At 41.7% G+C, this 16,786-nt stretch overlaps 1 protein-coding gene across 4 annotated transcripts in view; it reads right to left on the reverse strand.

The window, feature by feature from the left end:
• Nucleotides 1-16,786, reverse strand: part of LOC138185862 (protein Wnt-7b) — a 120,415-nt gene that overhangs the window by 100,013 nt on the left and 3,616 nt on the right. For 2 of the 4 annotated variants that reach the window (XR_011174731.1, XR_011174732.1), the window contains exons 5-6: nt 16,585-16,648; nt 16,191-16,462 (exon numbers count right to left, since the gene is read on the reverse strand). Coding sequence is in view for 1 of the 4 variants with exons in the window: in XM_069125170.1 (XP_068981271.1) it covers nt 5,529-5,557 (29 nt within the window). In the remaining 3 variants the exon portion in view is untranslated. Of the gene's footprint in view, nt 1-5,528; nt 8,248-16,190; nt 16,463-16,584; nt 16,649-16,786 lie in introns of those variants that run through there. The other 2 variants (XM_069125171.1, XM_069125170.1) reach the window with 2 other exon arrangements.

A 16,786-nucleotide genomic window follows, 5' to 3' on the forward strand; every position in this document is an offset into this window, starting at 1 on the left:
GAGATAGGAGCTTTACGACGATGCCGATCATTGTTCCATCACGAAATTAAGTCGGAATGCGTTGTCAGTTGACGCGACAGGCGGATATGACAGCGCCTTTATTCAGGCACGTGTGAGGTAAACCGAGCAGAGCGGTGATTTAATCGGCGAAACAAAAGCGACGGAACTTGGTCGTTTCCATCGTGCATTTTCGTCGTTTGACGATCGCAATATGTCGCCAGTAAGTTGACAACATATATCTATTATTCTGATAAAGTATTTTAATACGCTGTACGTTATTCGAACGTACAACGTGAAACTCGTTGTAAAAAAGCTTTGTTACCAGTTAGGGTACCTTTTTCGAATTCAATAGATATATTACAGCGAACACGCTAACATAGGTAGTTCGAACATGATTACGTTTTCTAGTTGAAAAGGATCTATCTCGCATGCGACAAAGATATTCAGCGAGAATACAGATTATACGGCGCTATTCTAATGCAAATTCTATAAGCTCGTAGTTAACACTGCTGGAAGCTTCCAGGTGTGAACTACGTCCTTTTTCGAACAGTGTTTTGACGTTTCGGATCGCGTCTAGCTTTGTTAGGGATTTAAAACTACGTTCTCAAATTCGATAAACACAACTTCAATTGTTTTTTCTTTCGTAATAACGTCTATCATTGAAACGATTGATCGATCGATCACGTTTAGAAAGATTCGTATCGGCTACTAAAAAATGCTTTTAAGAAAAGAAAACAAAAAAAGAATAGAGGAAAGATCGTAAAATTAACTTGAAACAATTTTAAAGGTGAGTAAATAACTTCAGAATAATTTTAATAAAACCAAACCATGACACGAAAATTACTGCGTACGAACTTGATCTTTCTAAACTTAAAGTCAACGACTAAATAACGATATACGTATAATCGTTTCGATATAAACTTTTTCGCCAAATTTGGCAATAAAATGAAGACTCGTTCGAAGAAGTTTACGTCATTCCATGCTATATAGTTTTTTAACAAAAGGAAAAGAAAAGCAATCTCAGCCATTAAACTTACAGAACTTTGAAACTGTACAGCGTTCACGCACCCCGCCCCCCCCCCCACCACACACACACACACACACATCCTGCATTATCGTTTACAAAGGACGCTCAGGATTCGAACCTAAAAAGCTGCTCCCGTAGAAAGCGGAGAAAAAAGAAGAAAAAAAAAAGTATCCAGCCTGTGTAGCTGTTGGAGTATCGCGTATCGCACGAACCCTACCCTTGTTTCTCTATTATGTCCGTCTTTTCACACAATTTCGATGTTACTCCCCGCCCCCTTGACCCGTTCCTCTTTCCCGCACGCTACCGCATTTCTCCCAGCGGCTAACATTCCACCGGCGATTCCTTTCTCCGCGTTTCTATTAGCGGTTTGTATTTCGAGCAGATGTTTCGCCGACACAATGGCCGCCACACGGGTTAGCCAGTTTCAGCCTCGTAACGGCATTGTTGCGTCGTGATATAAAAGATCGGATCCACGACCCTCCAACCTTCTCGACACCCCGAAGAAAACGTGTTTATACACGGCGTTACGAACGAATCACCTGCGGCACACCGAATCGATCCTCGTTGGTGGTGAAAGGACCTCGAACAGAGAGCTTAATCCGGCCGGGTAATCGGAGCTGATTTCCGAATGTTTAATTGGCAGAGAGTGGACGAAGCTACGTGGCTTTGTTATTCCGTTCGATCGTATTCGTTGAAATACTAACACGAAAATTTAGAGAAAATGTGCGTTGTTCTTCGGCAATTTGTACGGCAGTGTGTTTGCTTTGAGAATAGGATTATTGGAATTGTTAAAACGACCGCGATTCGCGATTGAATATTTTTTAATTATTCGTAGAAAATTAATATTCGGCATAATCTAACTGGACGAAATGTTCGAAAGCCTCTAATACGATGCAACGATATTGAAACTTAATGTACTTCTTCTTCCTCTTCCGCCCGATAAATCATCTCGAGGAACATCCCGTCGCGAAAAAACCGTTGCGAATCGGCGACAGCATCGGAGGTCGAGAGAATTCGCGAGCAACCCACCCGGAAATATGATCGTCGCCGATGGTATCGGCGCGTATCCGGTCGCGATCGTGCGACTGTAACTTGCAGCGATGTGGCGGCGCAGATGCGAAACAAACGCAGAGAAAAAGAGAAAGATGGGAAGAAGAAACGAAGGGTGAAAGAGAGTTTGACCGCACCGTTAGTCATTGGCTGCTAACACGGCAAAACCAACTCCTTTCCAGCGTGGGTCGTACGAGTATTTAATAGGAAGCAACGAGCAACAGGTCCAACCGAGAGTCGCTTGGGTTACGCCCATTCGAACGCGTTCTCGGTCTTGGAACCGCTATTTTCTCTTTATCGGCGTGGCTTTTCTCCCTTCTACGAGCAGACCAGCGACTAAACGGAAGCCGACGTTTCGATTTGCCGTCACAAGTTGGCACAAGAGGTTTATCGACTCGTATCGTCGAGCGACTAAGACGCTTCTTTTCGGTTCGTTACCACGGGAAAGAGAGACGTTCAAACCATAGAAAAAAATATCACTCTGTTCGTTAAAATAGTCGTTTTCATACATAATCGTGTCTGGTGAACGAGAGGATAAAGAATATCGGTCTCGTAAAAGCGGAGAAACGTCCGTAATGTCGCCTCTATAGTCTGTCAATTTCTAACTTGCTCATTCTACTGACGATAAAATCTACGTAGATTCAAAAAGATTACGCGTACGAATTCGTATTTACGTACATAGGAATTTCATCGATTATTTCAACGAATAAAGCGATTTGTTCTACGTCTACTTATTTTTTTTTCTTTTTTTTTTTTGGCGGAAAAGAAGACAAGACTCTCTTAGTTACTCTCTTAGTTACCTGATAATTTAGGTATATTCTATCGCGTGCATTTCGCTTGGAGATACTATATGCGATACATTATACGAAATGTTATATATCGAATGGTATGAATATACTGTATGAGTATATAAAAATTTATATGAAAAAATGTGATACAAGCGCGACTTGTTACAATACGTTATATAATGCGTTATAAATGAAACGCTTTAAGCATAATATGGTAAAGACAACGATGAAATAAAGTAGCGATCCATCATTTCTTGAACGTATAATCCGTCTTACAATTAGTTAGAAATACAGATGATATATCCATGAACAGTGTTGTATAATTAGAAGTATCGTATACTATAATCTTATTTATTCTTCGGAAGCAAGATACGCAGGTGCCATTGAAAATTAATGCCACTTATAACCAGGACAATGGACCGGCGGTCCCTACAATTTATTTAAGTGCTATTTCCTAAGGAAAACACTCGGCTCACGGGTAACCTAGACCTGGGAGTCGTAGGATTCTGTTATCTGTCAGCAGTTGTAAATGGGCTTCCACGAAATTAAAGGCTGTCCACGTCAGACTTCTTCGTATTTAACCAAATTGCTCGAAGACTGAACTACTTTAACTTTCGAAAATTTTGATCTACAGACCACGGCAATCGCTCGTTTCTAATTGCGTACGTACTATAATTATAACTACATTTGCCTTCGATAATTTAACTTCACTGCGGAATTATCATTAAATTGCTGTCAAAATTAATAGGTTAGATTTATAGCTACGTGTTATTAAAATTTATACTACAGGAGTTACGTAAACGTTTCGACAAATTTTGTTTCTTCGATGGAAAAAAAAAAAAGAGGACAAGCAATCGGAAGTTAAAGATCTTCTATCTTTATCGTCGATCTCCATAAATAGAAAAGAACCTTGCACGTTTATACAAAATCACGTTAATATTAATATTCGTCGGTAATAGAATTAAGAAGATATACTCAACCACCGTTCCAATAATCCTCCGACAAACGTTATCCAATGCCAATCCCACTCCCAACCGCATTAGGATATTTTAATGGAATCAAAAACGGTTAAACGGTCGACGAACAGTCAATTTGCAACAACGAGATGAAAATATTCAATTTCACGCATCCATCTATCGATCTATTTTAATATATAATTATATCGCGAAACATGCGAATTTGCATAAAAATGCGCAGGCTAGCAACGATACGTTAAAAGAAGTCAAAACTCTATCTATCTGTGTATCTAATCTGCGCGTTTCCATTCACAAATTCACCCCTCTGCCACCAAGCGAGTACGTTGTACGTTGGTTTTCCTAGCTTCCGCCGAGCAGAAACAGCGGGGGTATAATAATTCGCGCAGAGAGAGGCCGTACGGTGCGGTAGGTGCCGTCTCGCGAGACGAAACCAATTTTCCACGAGGCGCGATCACGTCGCTCGTTGTTTTTATCGTTACCTTGCTCTCTTCTTCTCGCTTGGGAACGCGGAGAACGAGCATCCACGCGAGCTCCACTGGACGATGGAAGATGACTCGGGCAAGAAGGGAGAAGAAGGGAAGAAATTTTAAGGAGCGAACGAAACGGAGTCCCGGTGATGGGCTCTCCGGGGATCTCTTTAAAGTGCCGCGGCCTTTCGATAATTAGAGGGCAGCCATTGTTACACCCGGCTTCGAGGAGTGCTGGCGACCAAAGTGAGAAAGGAACGAAAAGAGGGTGGGGACGATGGAAGAGGACCAGCCTCGCAGACGGCGAAACGAGCACGCTGCTTCTCTCTTTTTCTCATTTTCGCTCTTTCCTACTTTCTTGCCTTCGTTTTCTCTCGTCCCTTCTCTGTCTGTCCTTTTTCCTTGGTCAATGCGTTCGCGGAGCCTCCGCTTCGAGAAAAAAAAATCGCCCCTGCCCACGGAAATACGTGATTTTTAAGGGCCGCCACGCGATACCACGCCGTCCCGAGTAAAAGAAAGATCGTGAGAACCGCAGGAAACTGGGAACGCCGCTGCGCGTATATCGACTGCCGCGATTGTAATTTTTCGGTAATGGGAGTCGAAGTATGGGCAAACAGATTTTCGATCTTTCCATCGTTCGAGAGAAAATTTCGTCCTACGTTTGGTTTGTTTTTTACGAAGCTCATCTTACATCAGCGTTCGCTTCGTCTTAACCGTTGCGTCATTTAGTTCGAGCTTAGTCTTCCCATTTTTCGAACGATTTTCAACGTTTTATCAACGTCTCGATTAATTCGGGACATACGGTTCGAACCAAGTCACGGTAAAAGCTAAAGTCATCGCTAGAATACGTATCGAGAAACCAAGTACTCGATGACTCGTGAATATTACCTACATCTCCAACCTAACCGACCCAACCTAACGCATCGAACAAGTGGAAAAACATAGCCTCCCCCGGTATCCTTAACAGGCTCTCTCGTCCCATTTACGACTTCTCCGACTCGAAAACCCGGTACAGAGGCCTTATTCCTTCGGCCGAAGCTCGAACAATCGCGAAACCACTGGTTCAGCCAGCAATTACGTTTAATCTGTACGCCGACTGAATTATCGAACTCCGCTGGAGAACGCAAAAACCGTCTTTATTGAATCTCCGCGGTCGTAATTAAATTATCGGGCGGCGTTCGCAGGAAAGCATCGATTAGCCATTAGAAACGGAACTTACCCGAGTAACAAGCGGCTGATCCCCTTCATCGTCGCTGAATCGAGCTACCTAAGGACTGCCGTTTCCCATCTTGCGTCTGAAAAACTGGCAACCGGTCGCGAAAGCGGATCTTTCCCTCGATCTCCCGCGCAGTGGCTTCCTTCTTCCAGATCCACGATCGGTCACACGAACGAGTAATTACGCGCGATCCGCGTTTTCATAAATCATCGAGCGCAACCCGATAAAACCGGCAACGCTTTCTCCGCGACGAAAGAATGCCGTCGATCGAGCCACGAGATTTTGCGACGCGCTCTGGATCCTTTGGATCCTTAAACGACGCGGTAGCGATGTTTAATGGCGGACGGAATCGGCATTTGATAATGACAACTTCTGTTTCTTTGAACTGGAACAACGGTGGAAGAGTTTGGTATGCACGCGAAGGAATTTGGACCAGTCTTCTTCTTTCAACTTACGACTCTTTTTACGGTTCGTCTAATTGTTTAGAATTTTGTTCCGAAGAAATGATTCGCGTTATCGTTGCGAACAACGCGTAGGTTTTTGCTCATTGGTCGAATTTCTGGCGAATTCGTGTCGACGATCGTCCGATCGAGTTTTCAGGATGCTGGGATTGATCGGTCTTCGTGTTATTCGGGAGCAACGAACGTTGCTAGGCATAGTCTTTCTTTGTTTAAGTTCGTCCGAAAATGTTTCTAAAATAATCACCGAATATCTTTTCTCTCGCGATCGTTCTACCAGTATTTATGCTATTAAAGCTCGCACCACACTCTCTTAAAATGGTTATGAACAAGTCGATGATTGCCTTTCAAACGAGTTATCGTTAAAACTCGTCTTTAAAAAGTTTCTCCTCTTTGAATTCTTCTTAAAATCGCGCGAAGAAGCTACCGAGTGCGTGATCGATGTTCGAGGGATCTAAGTAAGCTCTTCTTCTTTCGTACTCCTTAAAAGCGTACCGCTGCAGTCGTTCACCGCACCATAGACATTTCAGGGATCTAACATTAAAGTACATGAGTTTCTTGCTTTTAATTGCTTCGCTTCGAGGAAGAAGTTGTCGAGCGCGATCTAATCGACTTTGAAAGACGTTTGAATCTCTTTGCTTTAACCGCATTCAGCACTGCTTCGCAGAAACTAGCGATTGACTTTGAAGTCGCAGAAACTATTAGGTCGCGATTTATAATATCCACGCTGATCTTTTCGAATATCCTCTTAATAGTAAATTCACACTTTTCCTTTGCCAGTTGTCTCTAAAATTCCAAAAGTGACCAAAGGTAGATAACTTGTACGAACAAATTCCGCCCTTTTCTTAGATCTTATCTCTGAACGTTGTTTGACGTCGCGTCGTTTAACTCGCAAAATTCACTGGAAATTCGAAGCAAAAATTTGTAATATATTTCAATTTGCAATTTATCTCGAGAACCGTCCACAGGCTCAAGTTCAAAATCTAAACTTCCTGCGACCATGCTAAGAGCACTGGAACAACTCACTTATTAAAAAATTCCTTATTCTTTTTTTCGAGCCAATCGCGTTTGAAATTACGTTGGAAACGCGAGAACAAACCTCTAGACACGCGATGTTCGCGTTCGAAAGCGAAAATCACTAAAGACCAGAGAGCGAATGTATTCGCGTTTAATTAATGTTCGGTTCGATCTAGAAGCGTGAGTCACGAGATAAATCGTGCTGACTTTTCAAGTAACCGGTGGTTACAAGCCGACAGCCGGCCGATCACTACAATTTACCAAAGTTCTTGCACTCCTCTTTTGCCCCTGTTTCCAAGCAAGGGTTAAGAGTGGAACGAATAAATAGCCGTCTCGTTCTGTAGCGGCAACAGACGTTACACTTTAAGACATTGAAGCATCACGACGACTTGGCTCTTCCATCCTCTTAGCCGAGATATCATTATCTAGAATCAAACCACTTCATCCCGGAATAGCTTCATCATCTCGCCACCTTTTTCGCGAGAAATTGTTAAAGACTAACGTTGAATCTGTCGATTTGCGTATTAAAGTGTAACGATTGCTCGTGAAATTGGCTTTTTACACTCGTTGTAGATTATGATTTTAACCTAACTGCGATCGTTCTGGCATCCTATAGCTTGTTAAATCCCAGACTGGTTTGCTTTCGTTCAACGTCTGTTTCCACGGTATCTCGATTCTCTTTTTAGCGGCTTTGCTTAATCAGATCTATATTTGTACAATTCGCTTTTCTTTATTTCAGTGTTTCGCTTACGATGCGAATTACTTTGATTTTCCTGTTATTTGCGGCAGCTTTTACCTTTAGCTTCAACACGCGTTGACAATGAATTTGATGAAAAACCGCTGCTTCGGAAGGGAAACGTTCAAACGTTATTCTTTCCAAAGATAAAAGTGTTTTAAAAGCTCTACGGGATTCCAAAGTTCGGCTATATTACGTACAGTCTTCGGTCATTAATATTCGATCGTTTGAATTATTCAGTCGAGTCGAGATTATTTCGAGAAAATTTCACAACGAAACTGCTCGTTTTAAAAATAAAACCGATCGATGGTCTCTGAAATTCAACTTTCTCACTCGCGTTTATCAGCTTTCGATCGCGGATTGCCCGACAAAAATCACCAATTCGTAAAGAAATTTCTCAACATCGTTTCTCGCGAGATCTCCAAAATTCTCAGCTTTCGTACGATCATCGGCTTTCGATCGTCAATCGTTTTGATCGTTCGTTCAGCTCGGATTTTATTCAAAAGGATTCAAAAAGTCATCGTTCCATTCGAAAGACCTCGCTACGACTCCGGAACAACGATTTCTCGAACCACAACAATTTCTTCGATCTCGATCACCACCGTTTTCCTCCGTATCGACTCTCCGACACTTTCACGCACCAAATCTCACTCACTCTCCGATATTCGTCTCAAAAAGAGACCATCTACACACCACCACTAACGATCGATTATCTTCGCTCGTCGATTATACGAACAATCACCGTCTAACCGCTCGATAATCCCCGCAAGGTTCCTCCAACTTCCTCAAAGATCCCGTTAAACAGTCGCCGATCCGTCATCCTGCGCTTCGATCGCTCGCAGACTCTTGAAACGATAGTCTTCGACCATCTCGTTGATCCACCGTCTCGCAACGAGTTCACGAAGAAGCCACGTTTATCGGGAGGGATTCCTCGATGAGAAATTAAGGGCGAGTGAAACTCGCGTCTGGGATCAGACCTTGGTTCGTTTCGAGTCGGATGATAATTGGCCCGGTACGGTAGCCACCGTTTCTTTGATAACAGGTTCTCCGGTTTCGGTGTTCTCCGTGTTCCGGGCCGCGTATCGCGCATGCGTTCGTCCTTTCGCGTCTACTCCACGGCGAGGAGGTCGTAAAGATAATGCCCACATGCCAGCCGGCAAACAGACCAGAACGGAAAATTTAGTCATCTCTCTCTCTCTCTCTCTCTCTCTCTCTCCCCCTCTCTCTATACACCCCCGCTCAAAAGTCTTGGGACAATTTATTAATAAATTATTATATTTGCTTCAAAATTGGAAGCAATTCTTTTGTCCTGGTTTTTATCCTGTTGCTTCTTTTAAGAAATCGATAACGCTAGACTAGACACGTGAGTGGAAGAAATATGAAAGTTGCGCAGAAATTTCAATGATTGGAACATAAAGTACCGATAAATGCCATTTAACGTCCTCCAACTATCGCCGATGTATTATAAGATACACATCGCGTACGTATTTCGAAAGCGTCACAGCTGAAAATAATTCACCGCTGTGTTAGAAGAAGATGGAAACCGGCAAAGGGCGATCCGGAGGACTAAAAATGGAAAAGTACAAAAATAATATTTGACCGTCGTTTCCTAAGAATCGTTCGATCGTTATATGCGCGAAAAAATGAGATTTCCGCTACAGTGACTAAGCGAGTCTATGTTGGTTATCGTCGCGATTATATCGTCCAACGAAAAACCAGTTCTTCGCGAAAGTATTCGTTACATTCGTAGAAACCTTGATATCACGCGTTTCGTACGAGACATCTTGCCCTAGGACTTTTGAGCAGGAGTGTACATCCGTATATTGGGAACGAGCGATCGTTCGCAACGATTAATTCCTTTCGTTAATTTCGGTCGGGTTGCCGCGTTTGATCGGCCCGCGACATCATGTGGGCCCTGAAACCACCCCGTTGCGGCTCTCGACAAACCACCATCATCGTGATTTTGCCTTTTGAAACGGTCTCGTCGGTTTCTTGGTTTCGTTGAAACGCGATTAGCTCGGTTCACGTGATCCCGTTTGTTTGCGCGTGTGCGATCGTTTATCGCGCAGATTCGCGTTCAACGCGGCACGATTCAATTTCGTCGGGCAATTACCGCGACCACGAGCGAGTCTTCCGCTATGATTTTTGCCAGCGAACCCATCGGGCTGCTCTTCTCTTTTTCTTTCCAGAGATTACTCGGTCCGCTTCGTGCGGCTCGTTCGCCGTATTTTTCTTCCGGATCGGCAATTTGGTTTTTATCGAACGTTTTGTCAATCGGTTTGTCGAAGTTTGAGACAGGTGTTTCGAGAGTTATTCGAGGCGTGATTAAGCGTGCAGGAATTTCAGAGAGCAAGGAATATTTTTTTCCGGAGCAGATCGAAGAATGAAAACGCTCGATAGGAATTTGTTTATACTCACGCGTATATAAAATAGTTTAAAAGAAAGCAACTTGCGTGTCGCCTTAAACTTCAAATATTTTCCTAACGTATTTCGCCGATAACGAGCGAAAGTCGTAAGGGTAAAAAGCGAAACGATATCTCCGATATACCCTTGTGTAGGTTGGCGAAAGAGCATAACGCGCTAGAGACGTGTTAGTCGACTTGGTGGGGTTAACAACACATTATAGAAGAATCTCAAGCATTCGTGGGGTTTGTGCTCTAACTCATAAAATTGATCGTGAAAATTCTCGTGTCGTCGAGTTATCATTTGAGAACCATTAACTATTTAACGATTATAGCTAAACGATCGTAAGCTAAGATTACAAATTATACGTACATGTTTCATCTGAATCCTGTAGTGCATTTCGTTCTATCTAGAACATACGGTGAATTCGGAACAGCAAGATAATAAAAGAGTTCAGGACACTCTGTGTATGGGTTCACAGTCGTAAAAAGGTTAAAACGTTTCTTTCGAACTTATCTAAAGAGCGATATATTTGAAATATCGAAAACACGTTACAAAAATACCTAACTTCTTAGTACATCCGGTTATAAAATTTCTAATTGATAATACGTTTCGCTTGTATATCCCTTCGCGTTACCGAAAGCTTTACCGAAAGGAAAAGCAAAATACGTATTTCGAAATAAATCTCCCATCTCTCTAATAAACAAGCAAAATCATTAACGCATTCGTACTCTTGTTATCGTATTTTTAAAAGCCAACGGATTAAAGCGAGACTTTACATGCCATTTTTAAGCATCTATCGCGCTTATCGGATATCACAACGTACGTGTTACGCTCGATTTGAAAATCGAATTTTCCAAAATTTAATTAATACCCTGCGATTTAGGTGAACATGCAAGTTGGTACAGAGCGTAGCTAGCGGAGTGGAAAGCGCGTTCAGTCTCGTATAAATCAAATCGTTCCGTGGCACGGCAGTGTAATTAGCGGCTCATTAACGATGTTAATTTATTGGCCTACTTGTCGCAAAGCGATTCGATACCAGTTAGATCGCTTCGTAATTATTCGAATGGAACGGTTTTCGTTTTTCTAATTTGGACACCGGTTCCCTCCGGCGACAATTCAGTTATGCAAAACAATGCACAGAGGGGCTCCGATCGATTTCCAAACCAGTTTTCCATCGGCGTTCCGACCGATCGAAAATCGAATTGTTTACGTAAAGTTGGACTGTTCGCCAAATAGATTTGGTCACTCGGTAACAAAAGCAATCACGCGCTTGAGACGCAGAATCGTGAATATCAATCTGTCCCTTAGATACAGAATTATTTGAACATGCTGCAACGTTAGAACCGAGGCTGTAAACTCAAATTTAAGAATTCCATTAAAAGGCCATATAACACGAACCCCGGGTTATTAACAAATCCCATGTAACCCCGTCGGAGAAGTTTCCATTAAACAAACTACCAAGATCTCGGTGAAGGAATAAAAAGAACGTTGTATATTTTACCAAGGCGAGTTCTACGGATGGTCAGCGTTGAACCGCCGTAAAACATTCCGCTAAAGTGTGTTCGCATTCGCCTCCTAGACGCGGATCGTCCTCCGCTAAGATCCTGGTGAAGAAAAGCTGGCGAAGAAATGTCGTGCGTCTAATCGTGAACGTAAACACAGAACTCGCGTTCAGGCTCTCGCATGGTCCCACGAAATGTGTTTTAACGACTGCCGCACACGGTGCATGAGCCATAAATGTTGCGCCGACCCGGGGATTCGTGTAATAGCCACTAAAAGCAGCCCTCGTCCCTTTATGGACCGTAAAAGCTCGGATATTTGGAACGAGGAAACCGTCGCTTAAAATTTAAGCAGAAGCGAGCCGCGATCGTCCTCGATGGGCCGACGACTCGTCTTTTCGGAGTCGTCACACCGCGAAAAGCAAAGTTTTCTTCGTCGTTCGTCGAGCAACGAATTTCTTATTGATTTCGACTTCCTCGTCGAATTTGAGAAGAAAGTATTTTTTTAGATCGCTAGGTAACGATAACGAAGATCTTGATTGACACTGATTTAGTATTAATTTCTCGTTTTCGCCAAAAATCACGAATTTGTCTTTGGTAGAATCGGCGCACGATTAGGTATCACCCTGTATAACGATGCAACTCTTTCGTACACGATCGATGTACGCAAGGCATACGAGGGCACGGGAAATATATCGGCCTGTCGGCTCTTTCAGAGGAGTTTCGCGTAGGCGCACAGGTCCGTTCGAGGCAGAGATCGTTTAAAAGGGGATCCACGACTTATTAGGCACCGACATAGGTTCAATTCGCGGCCTCTATTAATACATGCTAGCCGATTTACTTTTCTGCCTGTTTACACCCTACTTGCGTCGCTTGTTTTTCGCGCTCCACTCGATTTCCGCTCGCCTAACTAATTGAATCGCCGATTATACCAACGTGCAATTTCCATCACCGCGTTAATTGCGCCAGTCGTTGCAATAATATTTCCAATCGTAAAGAATAATTTACGCCAAGGTAAAATTTGTTCTCGATTGTTCGCTCGAATTACGAGATATCGTACGTTCTGCGAACGTTTCATCCGTTTAAGAAAAGCGAACGCACGAGACACGAGTACTACGCTAACGTGCTTTTAAACGTTGTTTCTATATTCTGATAGACTTTTTTTTTATCGTAGCACACAAGCAGCCTAAAAATAAAAGTCTGAAGATACAATCGTTAAATCCGTGTAATATTCTGCGAAACTTTCATTTAACCTACAGATTCTTCCTTTCAATTTTATCGTTTATTAATAAATTTTATCATTTATCGATAAATCGTAAATGACTTCATCTTGTTTATCTTGTTAACATCGAAATCACGTTAAATAAGATTTCCTCGATAAATATCAAAATCGAAAACACAAAATATCTCATTTTTTGTAGATAAGGTGTTAAATTTATCGAAAAGACGATTTTTTCAGCATGAATCCTTAAACCAAGGAATTCGGTACCTAACGATCGAAATATCGATCGATCAAGAAGCTGCGTGGAATCGCGAATTCGAGACCGATCTCATCCACGTGCTTTCACGCATCGGCCATCGGAATTTATGAATATTAATCGATGAAGATGCCGAACGAAAATGGTCGATACGGTATTCCCGTTTGAAATCGAATACCAATCACGTTACGATTACTTGTTTTATACATTCTAGGCAAAATCGGCCTTCAAGTGCATAGAAAATGGCTTCTATATTACCAAACCTCTTATCATAAGACATAGAAATTTGTCTCGAACGAAAAATCCTTCGTAAAATTACGTTCGTAACTGCAGACTACATCTCGATTATAATGATTGATCATTGCGATATACGGAATATACGATGCTGTAACTACTGGCACAACTACGACCAGGCTGATTCCACGTGAAAAAATAGACGAAGAACACAGAATGACATTTATTTATATTAGGTTTTATTCCCAGAAAAACGATATTCAATATGTGACTGATAAATATTGACAGACTTTGAGCCGCGAAAACGCGCTCTAACGCAGATATACACCCTTTGTTTTGCTCTTTCCTGTCTTTTTCTCTCTTTCCTACTTTGTCGTTTCACCTTTATAAAGGTATCATTACCACGGCGAGATTAACCCTACGTATAATTAGCTGATAAATTTCGCGTTAATTGCCGGCCATTATAACCGCGCGAGATTAATCGTCCAGGATCGTTTGATATTTAAATTAAAAGCAATCTCCCGCGGTTCGTGCAAACCCGCTTCTGCGGTGTCCACGCCACAGTCCTTTTTTCCTTTTCGTAATTTCTCTCTCCCCGACTTGAACCGTTGTTCGACGAAACGAAGCGTTTCATAAATAATTGTGTTAATTTAGAATAATCGATGAACAAGCGTTCCATTATCGTTCATATAATTTTCCTGCAAAGCGTCTTTTTCGTCCTCTTCTCCTGCCTTTTTCCCATTATCTTTGTATCCTAAAAGAACTGCGTTAAACTTAAATAACACGAACGTTAGACATTGAAGATTTGCTTCTGCGATATTTAGAAAGGTCTACTATCTCCTTTATAATATCATTTTCAGTCATTCTTGCGATAAATTGCTAAAAAATTTACCTCGGACATAATTGCGGCAGAATTTCACGACTTTTTCGTGATCTTTTTTCTATGATCTCGTGTATAGTTTATGATCTTTCGATGTGCTACTTTTGTCGCGTTCCATAGCTCGAAACTTCGATTATTCGAGTAACTTAGATAACAAACGTACGGTAACTCGATAACGAATAATAACGAAAGACGAAAATGAAGGAATGCCACGCAGTTCTTTACAGACAATAGATTATAAATCAGCAAACAGTTGGTTACAGTCGATTAGATCGTGAATCACGTCCGCGTATATTGATAGAAACGTATCATTACATTTTGTAAAACGTTAATACAACTGTGACTCACGTTGAACGAATTTCGATCGTGATATCGATCTAATTACCCGCCGATTTCTATTTGAATCTTGGGAGGTACAGTTCTTAACGTTATTTCGCTGATATTTCGCTGATATTTCGCTGATATTTATAGATTGACAGCGTCGTTCTCCATTGGCGTTACACGCTTCAGAGTAGACGAGTAATTAACGATTCCTAGGGAGGAGAGAAATCGCGAAAAGGTATAAACGACCATAAAAGGAAATATACGATAACACAGTTGAAATTTTCCCATCTTCCTAAAAATAATGGCGAGGATAATAGTAAAGTTAAATAGTAGCGAGACATCTGCACACGACGAATCATAAGGATAGCAAAGTAATAAGACAACCATTTAACGAAATCACGGATTTCCACTTTTCTAGAGACGCCGGCAAACGTAATAATAAACTTGAACGATAGTAAGATGTTATCGATACTCAACGATGGCTAATAAACGTTCGTTCGTAAACGAATTCGCAATGACAGATGCGGACGTACAGTCGTACAGCTGCATTAGTAACTGCTAATAGACCGTGAACCCGTGGCAGCTTTTATCGTACCGTAAATCAGCCGGCCGCGAATGCAGATATAATGTCTCCTTACGCAATACGATATCATATTTCCTGTAATGGTACCTATCATGTACTATAATTGTAGGCTTATTTTACAGTCGACACACGCTACGAAAGATACGTTTGCAGTCGCCTAACTCTCGAATAATTATTGCGGTCTAACTCCCGATAAAGAGATCACCGATACCTTATCCGGTGAGCTATCGATACACAAGCTGGTAAATAGTAATATAATTAACACGAGTCGCGTGATTATACATCCGTATGGACGGTCGAGATCGTGGAAAGCGACTGCCGTGCCGCGGCCGTACCAAAGGAAACCGCTGTTCCTCCAATTCGAAACTGAATTAAAAGTATCGTTAAAAATTAAGTTTGTAAGTATTCTTTTCTAGCTTCTTTCGTTTTATTTCATACTACGACAGTTTGATACCATTTTTATGTAGGGCGAGGCAATAGAAATTGCCATCTCAATTTATGCAATAGGGCGAAGCGAATCGAAAGAAAATCGCCGGATTTCTATGGCGGGTAAGAGGGGGCAGATGGAGAAACTTTAAAATGCGAAAGTAAGTTTCATATTCTTTTTGTTGTAATGGAAAAGTATATTATTTATAGCAGAACTTGGTAAAATTAAAATTGACTCGGTCAAATGCTTACTAAAAAAGGATTTAGTAAAAATGTTTCCAGCGATTGTCTAAATTGTAGATATCAATACGTTACGTCTTACTTTATACGTTATTAAAAAAAATTAGTCAGAAATGAGTAAAAAATCTACGTATATACACGTATACTACCTATTGCTATATAATTGCTATATAATTGCTATATAATTGCTATATAATTGCTATATATTTAATATGAAAATTCTAGTCCTACGGATTCGTTAAGTTCCATTCAAAATTCTAACAGCATATTTTCACGACTCGATCAGTAATACCGAAAAACTCCAAAATACGAAGAAAACAAACATCGAATTCGATAATATTCTAAAGGGCTAAAAATATGATCGATACGTGTCCTTTATCATACCTCGTTCGAGCCAATGGATAAAAACGAAGAGAGACTTCGCCAAAGAGGCTCCGTGTGAAAGATCTTCGATAAAGTCTGTTATTTTCGTTCACGCGGCAAGGGCACGATTCCAATTTTCTTTCCTTCCTCGTCCTCGTGCAGCGCGACACCCATTTCCTGCAGCACGCTGCTCTCCACGACGCCGACTCTGTTGCAATTCCGGATGATCTCTTGATTCGCCGGATTATCCTCGCATAAATTCCGCAGCGCGAGGATCGTCCATTGCATTATAACTGCGCGTGTAAAATTTAACACGGGCATTAATTAGCGTGTCGGGATATCATCGAGGATTCACGCGAATCACAATAAGCGAAAGGATCACGAAGCTCAAAGGAAACGAGTCTGGATTACTTACGTGGATTTCTCGCGTCTATATTGCAGCAGTCCAGAAGCAGAGGCACGACGTCCATTTCACGAAACTGAAAACGTTCGACATCGTTGAGAACACGCGTGTGTAAACCTATGTATGCTTATGGTATCGCGTATAAAACTGCGAGACTCTGCATAAAATTGTAAATCGTCGCTTGGTAAGTACAAAGTACGCTATCGTCATACTC

Source organism: Bombus flavifrons, chromosome 13 (genome assembly GCF_040668555.2).
Source record: "Bombus flavifrons isolate JBK064 chromosome 13, iyBomFlav1_principal, whole genome shotgun sequence".
NCBI classification, from domain to species: Eukaryota; Metazoa; Arthropoda; class Insecta; order Hymenoptera; family Apidae; genus Bombus; species Bombus flavifrons.